Source organism: Cajanus cajan, chromosome 5 (genome assembly GCF_000230855.2).
Source record: "Cajanus cajan strain Asha chromosome 5, NIPB_CcT2T_4, whole genome shotgun sequence".
Taxonomy (NCBI): domain Eukaryota; kingdom Viridiplantae; phylum Streptophyta; class Magnoliopsida; order Fabales; family Fabaceae; genus Cajanus; species Cajanus cajan.
The window spans coordinates 45,609,757-45,621,282 of record NC_138521.1 but is presented as its reverse complement, the minus strand read 5'-3'; the positions used below and the strand labels follow the sequence as shown (position 1 = coordinate 45,621,282).

The window sequence follows — 11,526 nt, the reverse complement described above, 5'->3', positions numbered from 1 at the left end:
TAGTTCCATAATTGATGAAGCTTAAACAATCTGAGGAAGAGACAGAGTGTACCCTTGTTGTCCTGCAATGAGAGCTTGATTCGATCAAGTCCAAACATGCTTGATGGCATCCTCACTTGCATGGACATGAGATGATGGACAAGGAAGATTATGCCTCACTCCAAGGATCAAGTTCTTCAAAGGTGGCACAAGGTTTTAGGGTGGATGATGATAGAATGGATGAAAATGGAGGTTGGGTAGAAGGTGTTTGAGGAAATGCTTGAGAAGGGTACTCTAGGGTTGGCTCACTTCATGATGATGAAGGCCACTTCTAGGGTTGTTTCTCTCAAGGTGGAGATGGGAGGGAGGTGGCCGAATTAGCCAAGGGTGACTAAGGAAAGATATAAAGGCACAAAAGGCTCTCTTTATATTCAATATCCAAAGTATTTACATGATGCATAGCCTAGGGTATTTATAGGAGGGGAGGCATCTAGGGTTGCATTTGGAGTAGGCAAATGCATTCCAAATGAAATGCAAATGAACCCTAGATGCAACTTGGTGGCCAAGGATGGAATCTTTGGGTTTAGATTGGCTATATCTAGGTGCATGATAAGACCATGCAACCTTTGCCCTCCACTTGGGCCTAAGCCTTTCTAACACCAAAAATAGACCCAAAAAGCACAAAAAATGCGTCACCCCTAATTAACGCCCTAGCCCAAAATTAAAAACCCTAATAATCTAGAGCACCCCATAATACAAGGGTAAAATGGGAAATACAAAAGAAAATAAATTCTAAGTCCTAAACACCCCAAAATACAAGGGTAAAATTGGAAATACAAGTAAAATAAATTCTATGACTAAAATACCCCAAAGTACAAGGGTAAAATAGGAATAAAAATAAATGTTATGCTAATAAGAACTTAGGGGCTAAGGTCCAAAAGTGGCCTCACTAACCCATTCCTCTTGCCTCCTTTAGTATATCACCTCTTGGTCTTCTCGGCCTTAGTGTTATTCCATCAATGCTGCTTTGAAGCTTCAAAGCCAAGAGATCATGTTGAAACAAAAGGGTTTGCGAGATGAAGGAAAAGGCATATCTCTCAGGCTCTCAAAGTCATTGGATCAAAAAAGAAGATTGGAAGTGTTGTGCGCTTCGCGGAAACAAAGTCTCGATCATGCCTATCAAGCATATGAAGCACTCAAATCCAAATTCTGCAAGTGATCGAGAAACTGAGGGATGCCTATTTATATCTTAATATTTATCCGCTTGTACCTTTATTGCTTATCTTTTTGAACACTCGTCTCAGTACATGCTACCTTCATGAAACTTTTTCAAGTATTTTCCATTGATCACTTTACTCGTATTTCTCGAATTTATCTCTTTGATCAAATATGCGTTGTTCGAGTAGAGTCTTTCGATGACAAATGGTCTTTCCCAATTATAGGACCATTTTCCACGATCTCGAGATTTCTGATCCATTAGGACGATAACTTTTAAGACTACGTCTCCACTCGAAAATTGTTTGTTCCTGACCTTTTTGTTGTAAACTCGAGCTATTTTTTCTTTTTGGTGAATGACATTTTGCATGGATATCATTCTTTCATCATCTAGTCGAATTAGTTCATCATACATTAAATTCCAATAATCCTCGACTGGTAACTCATTTTTCCTTTGCACATGAACGGATTGCAGATTGATATCAATAGGCAAAATTGCTTCGTGGCCATAAACCAACTTGTATGGCGTAGTTTGAGTGGCATTCCTGGGTGAATTTCTGTAAGCCCACAATACTTGCAGTAATGTTTCATGCCAATTTCGAGGTTTCCCTGAAATATGTTTCTTGATCAAAGCTATGATCACCTTGTTAGCAGCCTCAACTTGGCCATTAGCTTGTGCATAGTAGGTGTTGAAGTAATTAGTTTGATTCCTCTCGACTGAGCATAATGCACCACTTTTCAACCTGTGAATATCGTTCCTTGATCTGTAGTTATTGCCTGGGGTATTCCGAATCGAAATATAATATGGTCTTCAATAAAATTTATCACCTCTTTCTGATCGACCTCTTTTACAGGAATTGCTTCCACCCACTTCGTAAAATAATCGATGGCCACGATTAAGTACTTATGGTTTTTTGCTGATGGAGGATGGATATGACCAATTACGTCAATTGCCCAACCTCAAAATGGCCAAGGTTTAACAATCGCGTGCAACTCGGTTGTTGGTACTCGATGTATTGGGCCATGCTTTTGGCACTCTTCGCAACCTTTTGCAAATTCGATACAGTCCTTGAACATACTTGGCCAAAAGTATACTTTTCTGGACAAAGTCTATTTCATCTTCTCCCTCGCCTGATGAGCACCACAAATACCTTCATGTACCTCTGCCATGGCTATGTAGCTCTCATGATTTTCGAGGCACTTAAACAGAACTCCATCGAACCCTCTTTTGTATAGTTCATCATTCAATATCACATAATTAAGAGCTCAATATTTAGTTTTTCTTTTAGCTTGCGAATTCGAACTCTATAGATACTCGATTAACTTTTTCCTCCTGTCCTAAATGGTTGAGGTGTCAATGGTGAGGCATTCATGCTCGTCACTCAAATCATTCTTTATACAAACAAGAGATTCGAGGCATTCCCTGCTTATCTTGTACCCGGATGCGATCTAAGCTAATTCATTCACGATTTCGTTCTCGTTACGAGAAATATGTTCTAATTGGACTTCATCGAATGAATTTAACAAACTTGTAGCTCGAGACTTGCATTCGAGTAACTTTTCATTCATACATTTATATTCTCGAGTTAACTGTTTAATCACTGTCGCAACCCAAAAATTTTCGATCTTGCGACGTATGGTTTAGACATCCTTTTAAAAGTCTCATTAATTAAGGAATGCCCAGACACCAGACTAATCCTTAATTAATGGTTTTGAAAATAGGTTCATGGAGTCGCCACCAATATTTTACTCAAAATATTGGAAAAATAAAAGGTTTTTAAAGATCCAATAATGGCCTTGATAGCCAAAATTGGGTTCGGGGGTCGATTACGTGTAGGGAAGGTATTAAGCACCCCTACAACGCCCTAAATCGGTACCCTGTGATGAAGATAACGTAATAAGAATTAATAGATTAAATATTAAATCCCCTTTAATAATGTTTATTTACATACTTAAAATATAAATTAAGCGATTTCTCTAAAATATCTACATTATGACGTTTATTATAATAAAAACGAAATAAAAAATGAGGAATAAAAAGAAGAAAAGAAGGTTGAATGAAATACCTCTTGAACAAGCTTTATTAAATCTTCAAATATGGGAAAGGTGCTTTGTGGCGACCTTTCACACTACAGTATGCCTCACAAATCTCAAGAAATACAATAGGAGGGAGAGAGAATATAGAGATGCGACACAAATCTCAAAAAAATATAATAGAAGGGAGAGAGATAGAGAATTTTTGTGCTCAAAGGAGTCTTATTCGAAATTTCTCTCGCTGCCTGGTGAACTGTGCCCAAGACTTCAATTTATAGGGATCAGTAGTGGGCCAAAACGGCCTGTTCCAGTTTCGGAACGGCCCGTTCTGGCCCAATTATAATGTGTAAATTTCGTACCCTGGAACGGCCCGTTCTGAAAACGGAACGGCCCGTTCCAGAGTAGAAAATGACACAAATTTTCCTTTTCCAGAACGGCCCGTTCCAGTTTTTCCTTGTTTGGAACGGCCCGTTCTGGTATTGGAACGGCCCGTTCCACCCAAAATATTTAGTTGATTTCAGTTACGTTGGAACGGCCCGTTCTTATATTGGAACGGCCCGTTCCGGGGTTCAGAACGGCCCGTTCCGATTTTGGAACAGCTCGTTCTGGGCTACTGAAACCACCTTATTTGGCCTTTAGGCCTTCTGATGTCTTGTCTTGTTGTTTGCCTACTTCGGAAGCCCCTTCCCTTCGTAATGGAGGTCCATTTCTTTGTTTGTATGCCCCCCGGACGAAATTGGGTGTCTACAGCTGCCCCTCTTTACTTGTCCTTTGGAGTAGATATGTGTTGCTTTTCCAAAGGCAAGTAAAGACGTAGACATTTCGTCCGGGTCTCCTCCTCGTCTCTTTGGTGTTGGCGCTTCTACTTTCCTTCTCTTGGATAGGTGTATTTGCTCGTGTCCTCGCCCTTTAGAGTAGTTGAGTGTTGGTTGCATACTCTATTGGGTAGCAAGGCTAACAAACTGTACAACTGATCTTCGACCTTCAAGTAGATGCTCCATTGTATCTCTTGTGATAGTGCGTTCTTTTATTTGTAGCTTGTTGAAGAGGGAGTATTTTCGTAGCTCAGCTTCCCTCACGGCTTTGTCATATACCGGATTGGGAGATGACTACAGTCTCTCCAGACCTTTCCCTCATGGCTTTGTCGTATACCGGATTGGGATGCGAGTACAGTCTCTCCAGACCTTCCCCTCACGGCTTTGTCGTATATCGGATTGGGATGCGAGTACAGTCTCTCCAGACCTTTCCCTCACGACTTTGTCGTATACCGGATTGGGATGCGAGTACAGTCTCTCTAGACCTTTCCCTCACGGCTTTGTCGTATACTTGATTGGGATGCGAGTACAGTCTCTCTAGACCTTAGTATTTTCGTAGCCTCTCCAGGCCGTAGTATTTTCGTAGCCTCTTCAGGCCGTAGTATTTTCGTAGCCTCTTTAGGCCGTAGTATTTTCGTAGCCTCTTCAGGCCGTCTGCTGGTGCTGATGATGTGATTGCCCCTTGACGAGGATTGTTGGTAAGTGGTGCCCTTGTGATTGTGGGCAAAGGAGTTGATGTGTGACAAGGATTCTAATGTTGCCCCTATCGTGTGAGTATTGTGATGCCTCTCCAGGCGCCTGCTTGTGGTAGGGTTTTTTCTGAATTTCATTTTTATTTAGCTTCGGCTCTTTCATGTTTGAAGCTTGCCTTTTTTGCTATCATTTTGAATGCTTCGGCTTTTTTGACATTTTCGAAGCTTGCCTTTTTCTCATGTTGCTTTTTTTGTTTTTTTTTTTATTGTCATCATTGATGGAGGAATCTATTCCTATGATGTTATTTGGTGAATCTTTATTGGTGAGTATTATTTTGGAAGCCACTCCTGGCTTTGGTGAGGAGAGCACGCCTGATCTTGGCATTCTCTTGGATTATCCTGCATTTGGTGAAGAGTAGGGCACGATGACCTCTTCATGCTTATAGGCTTGCTTGTTTGATTGTTGAGCTTTTACAAATGCTTTGTCTTGATGACTCCCTTTGACTCATAGCAAGTAGAATGCATGGATGCATGGAGGCAATGAAAATGCAAGACAAGAATGATTTTTACATTTTTTTGTGTAACGCCCTTCCATATGCCCCTAACTCATATGCATGCGATACAGTTTATGCTCATGTGTTTGTTCCTAAAGATGCAATTCATTTTTTTTGTCGGGAAATTAACCTGTACGCATTAAGGTTAATGTTGACGATTCCTTTTTATCCATGTCGTTTGTGATTATCGCCGGGATATGTTCTTTTGAACTCAAGGTTTCAGTGGCTCCTTGATTATCTAGTCGATGTGTAGTCAAGCGTCTCCCAACTCCGTTCAGGGACATCTCGATCTTTCCTCTGTGAGTATTCACTGTGCATTCCCCGTGTATATTTTTGGTACCATTTTAATGCCATAAGGGTCAAGAGAAAAGACAGAAGGGATGTTTGTATTTTTTTCATAAGGTTTGTTAGAATGGATGCTTTTTCCAAAAGGGTTTTTTAGAAGAATGGCTGGCCAAGGTGGGCTTTAGTGTTTATGGCTATTAAACAAAGCGTATTTGCTACAAAGAAGCTATCATTGTGTTTAGCCTTTTTGGAAAGTGAAGTGATGACTTGGGGTTGTGCTTTGTTTAGACGATCCCTTGAGCTGCCTTTCAGTTTTCAACTCAGGTCGCTGCTTTGACGTCCTAACTTTTGCCTAGGTTACTTGAGATGCGTTCCCTAGCGGACATTTTCTTTTGATCATTACTTTTGCCTAGGTTACCCTTTTTGATTGTGGGTTGCCTAGCAGATCATGCCCTAACTTTTGCGCAGCCCCCTTGGTGGGTTTCCTGCCGAGCTTTCATTTTTGCAGCGTTTGTGTGGGACGCTCTATTTTTATTAAACCCTAGTCATGTTTGAATTTCTAATTGTTCCTTTGTTATCCTTTCCATGCTATTATTGAAAAGCCTCTTTGTAGCAAATACACCTTGTTAATTAAGGGTTAATGGATGAGGCCTAGAGTGGATATTTAGAGGGAGAAGAGAAGCAAAAGAGTGTTATGGCATTTAAAACAGTACCTTCAATTTACACGTGCCCCTTTAACAAAGCTCGAAGGCCCGGGCATGCCCCGAGTTCGTGATTCATACACACTGAGATAGACAGATGTTGCCCCCTAGAGAGTCATGAATGATTTGATGATTTCAATAGAAAACCTTTTCACATGCTTGAACGTCGGTGTTTTCATTTGGAGTGAAACCTTTGTGAATTCATGCTTTTTGAAGGGAATACCCAAAAATCGCCTTTCGATTTCCAACTCAAGCAGACATTACTTTTTATATGTATCCCTAACTTTTGCATAGGACGTATCCTATCGGGATTTTGATTTTTTCTTTACCCTAATTTTTGCCTAGGATGCCCTTTACGAGTTTTCATCCTAGCGGGTTTTTGTCGCGCAATGTCTTTATTCCTCAATTGGATTTTGTCTTGTAATTCCCTAGAAGCAAGGATTCGTTCATTCTTGTTCATTCCTCCTATCCCGACAATTGTCATTTCATCATGGGAAAGTCTCGTTGTTTGAATCGTCGATTTGGGCGTGTGATGCCCTTAATTACTGATAAGTGTTTCCCGATTTGATGTATCAGGTTCGCATTTGATTACAGTAATTTCCATTATCCGGCTAACACGCACAAATTAAATTTCCCTTTTTATTCGTATTTATTATTTACAAGGAAGACGTGTTATCTATATGAAAAGTAAAATAGGATGCAAAGACATATGAGAAATTCAACGGATATCATTCTCATTGATTTTTGTTTAGAGAACATTCTTTGCATACTATTACATGTGTCTTCCATTTCTGATGAATGTATGCAAATGTACTATCCTAGGAGATGCATGATATTTGTTTTCTGCCTAAATTTTATAATTTTTTTGTTACTAAAGGGGATGATGCATGATTTTTGCTTTTTTTTTTTTTTTTTTTGAAATAAACTACCCTATATGATGCTTTAGAGTTAGGGTATACAGAAGGGAATAAAATTTTTTATCATATTTTTATTAATATCTATTTGTTTGTAATTCTTGTCCATTTGAAATAAATAAACACAAACAAATGCAACACACATATGCTCAAACAAATGTACACCCGCGAACAGTCGCGTTTAAATCATTGGTCTGTGGTCCCTACAAGAAAAGTGCATTGTATAGGACAGTTCTAATCTCACTGGTCTTAAGGCCCCCAAGGTGCCCCCATTATAGGGACCCAGTATCTCTGTCGCCGTCACCTGGCAAACTCTAAGGTCTATCGCAGTATTTCGGGCTAGAGTAACCGATTATCACCTTGAGTGTGATTTCCGACAAGGCTCGCAGGCTCCAAGGCCAAACTTGGGCCGGTCGTACGTCAACCACTCCCTATGTTTATTACCCTCATGCCCCCGGGTGTAGGGGGAACTGTTGTGTGCAAAGGTTTTGTGTACAATTTGTATTTCAAACAAATGCTGAATTTAAACAGGCAAATAAATATTAAAGCCAAACAAAGAAAACAAACAAGGTAAAGGGGAAAAAATATTTAAATTATTATTTTTTATTTTATTAACTTCATCAATTAAATGGGCCTGACCCTCTTTAAACGTCCCCAGTGGAGTCGCCATCTGTCGCAACCCGAAAATTTCCGATCTTGCGACGTATGGTTTAGACATCCTTTTAAAAGTCTCATTAATTAAGGAATGCCCGGACACCAGACTAATCCTTAATTAATGGTTTTGAAAATAGGTTCATGGAGTCGCCACCAATATTTTACTCAAAATATTGGAAAAAGAAAAGGTTTTTAAAGATCCAATAATGGCCTTGATAACCAAAATTGGGTTCGGGGGTCGATTACGTGTAGGGAAGGTATTAAGCACCCCTACAACGCCCTAAATCGGTACCCTATGATGAAGATAACGTAATAAGAATTAATAGATTAAATATTAAATCCCCTTTAATAATGTTTATTTACATACTTAAAATATAAATTAAGCGATTTCTCTAAAATATCTACATTATGACGTTTATTATAATAAAAACGAAATAAAAAATGAGGAATAAAAAGAAGAAAAGAAGGTTGAATGAAATACCTCTTGAACAAGCTTTATTAAATCTTCAAATATGGGAAAGGTGCTTTGTGGCGACCTTTCACACTACAGTATGCCTCACAAATCTCAAGAAATACAATAGGAGGGAGAGAGAATATAGAGATGCGACACAAATCTCAAAAAAAATATAATAGAAGGGAGAGAGATAGAGAATTTTCGTGCTCAAAGGAGTCTTATTTGAAATTTCTCTTGCCGCCTGGTGAACTGTGCCCAAGACTTCAATTTATAGGGATCAGTAGTGGGCCAGAACGGCCTGTTCCGGTTTCGGAACGGCCCGTTCTGGCCCAATTATAATGTGTAAATTTCGTACCCTGGAACGGCCCGTTCTGAAAACGGAACGGCCCGTTCCAGAGTAGAAAATGACACAAATTTTCCTTTTCCAGAACGGCCCGTTCCAGTTTTTCCTTGTTTGGAACGGCCCGTTCTGGTATTGGAACGGCCCGTTCCACCCAAAATATTTAGTTGATTTCAGTTACGTTGGAACGGCCCGTTCTTATATTGGAACGGCCCATTCCGGGTTTCAGAACGGCTCGTTCCGATTTTGGAACGGCCCGTTCCGGGCTACTGAAACCACCTTATTTGGCCTTTAGGCCTTCTGATGTCTGGTCTTGTTGTTTGCCTACTTCGGAAGCCCCTTCCCTTCGTAATGGAGGTCCATTTCTTTGTTTGTATGCCCCCCCGGACGAAATTGGGTGTCTACAATCACGAGTTGCGAGTCACCTCGAATGATTATGTTCCTTGCCCCCAAATCCTTAAGCAATTCTAGCCCAGTAATCAATGCTTCATATTCAGTTTCATTATTTGAGCATTCAGATTTCGTTCTCAGTGAGAATCTGGTGGGGATCCCACCTAGGGAAATAATCAGTAATCCGATTCCTGCTCCTAACTCGTGTTTCGATCCATCGAAAAATAGTTTCCATGATTTCGTGGTTAAATACTTAACCTGTTCTGTTAAATTCGAGTGATCCACGAGAAAATCAGCGATTACTTGTCCTTTTATGGCTTTGAGGGGAACAAATGTTAACGAATACTCGGTCAGTGCAAGTGCCCATTTCCCAACTCGAGAATGCAGGATAGGTTTAGATAACATATATTTAATCACATTATTTCGACAGAATACGAATACATCATAAGGTTTAATATAATGCTTCAGATTTGTACAAGCATAATACAAACTCAAACATAACTTCTCCAAAGGAGTGTATCTGATTTCTACCTCGACTAACATCCTACTAATGTAATAAATGGCCCTTTCGATACCATTTTCGTCATCTTGCGACAGCATGCCCGCAATAGTCGAATCATTGACCAAGACATACAATTTTAGCTTTCTTCCTTCAGAGGGTGGCACCATCACCGGAGGATTAATCAAATAATTCTTGATCTCCTCGAATGCCTTTTGATGATTTTCGTCCCATCGAAATTCTTCCTCCTTTTTCAGATGTAACAAAGGGGAAAACACCTTAGTCTTTCCTGATAAGTTTGAAATAAATCTTCAAAGGAAATTTATCTTACCTAACAAAGACTGTAACTCCTTCTTGTTCGAAGAAGGCTTAGTTTCCATGATTGCTTGAGTCTTGTTCTTATCTACCTCAATGCCTTTCTGGTGTACGACGAACTCTAGGAAATCCCCCGCTGAAACACCAAAAGCACATTTCAATGGATTCATTTTCAGCCCATGTTTCCTCATTCTCTCGAAAGACAATTTCAGGTGTTGTATGTCATCTATTTTTCATTTCGATCCGATCACTATGTCATCAATATAAACCTGGATGAATTTTCCAATCAAGTCATGAAAAATTAAGTTCATTGCTCTTTGATATGTTGCCCCAACATTTTTCAAGCCAAAAGGCATTATTACCCATTCGTAAGTTCCAAAGGCACCTGGGCACCTAAAGGCAGTTTTCGACACATCATTTTTAGCAATATAAATCTGGTTGTACCTAGAATATCCATCTAATAAACTCAAAATTTCATTACCTGCGACGACATCAATCATTGTTTCCGCAATAGGCATGGGATATGCGTCCTTAGGCGTGGCTGCATTCAAATCTCAAAAATTGATGCATACCTTCATTTTTCCATTCTTTTTTATCACAGGCACAATGTTCGATACCCAATCGGCGTACCTCGAAGTACAAATGAATTTGGCCTTCAGTAGCCTCTCGATCTTTTCTTTGATATTTTCAATCACCTGCGGAGCAAACCTTCATGGGTTTTGTTTCACTGGTTTCTTCCCCAAAATCATAGGTAACCAATGTGATGGAGGACCATCCTTGAAGACACATGTGGGCCCCATCACTAGGTCCATGGCTAGGAGAGTTGAAAAGGAGGAGGGAGTTCACACACCAAGGGACACTCTCCTCATGATCATAGAGTATTAGTGCTCTCCTAAGCCTCATTAATTTAGGATTTATTTTATTTTCCATTTTTACCCTTGTATTTTGGGGTATTTTAGTCATAGGATTTATTTCTTTGTATTTCCCATTTTACCCTTGTATTATGGGGTGCTTTAGGTGATTAGGTTTTTAATTTGGGCTAGGGTATCACATTAGGAGCTGACGCCTATTTTTGGTGAAGCATTGGATGTATTTTTGGTGATAAAAAGGCTTAGGCCCAAGTGGAGGGCAAAGGTTTCATGGTCTTATCATGCACCTAGATATAGCCAATCTAAACCCATAGATTCCATCCTTGGCCACCAAGTTGCATCTAGGGTTTATTTACATTTCATTTGGAGTGCATTAGCCATATGAATTTCGGCCATGCACATCTCAAATGAAACCCTAGATGCCTCCCCTCCTATAAATACCCAACACCCCACCACTTGTAAATACTTTGGATTATATGAATTTGAGAGAGCATTTTCTTGCCTCAAATCCTATCCTTAGTCCCTAGGTTAGTTTCGGCTAGCTTCCTTCATTCTCCACCTTAGAGAGTGAAACCCTAGAGTGGCCTCCACCTACACTTGGAGTGAGCCAACTTGAGCAACCATACACCACCACCCTAAAACACTTCCGCCACCCTAAACATACTTCACGCCTATCTTCCTTTTCCTATCATAAGTCACCTTTTGTCTACCCTTTGGTGAGCCTAGATCAAGGGCAAGGTCTTCCCCTTCATACTCTACATCAACCATGGAAGGAGGAAGCCATCAAGTGGTATCAAGAGCCATGTTCATCAAGGG

The 11,526-nt window shown here is 40.0% G+C and overlaps 1 protein-coding gene across 1 annotated transcript; it reads right to left on the bottom strand.

Moving 5' to 3' along the window:
• Positions 1 to 1,279: 1,279 nt before the first annotated feature.
• Positions 1,280 to 10,359, bottom strand: LOC109792606 (uncharacterized). The gene is made up of 4 exons (XM_083074460.1): positions 10,323 to 10,359; positions 9,858 to 9,977; positions 9,063 to 9,815; positions 1,280 to 1,971 (listed from the first exon to the last, which is right to left on the bottom strand). Exons 1-4 carry the CDS (start codon positions 10,357 to 10,359, stop codon positions 1,280 to 1,282), a joined length of 1,602 nt encoding a protein of 533 aa, XP_082930586.1.
• Between the last annotated feature and the right edge of the window lie 1,167 nt (positions 10,360 to 11,526).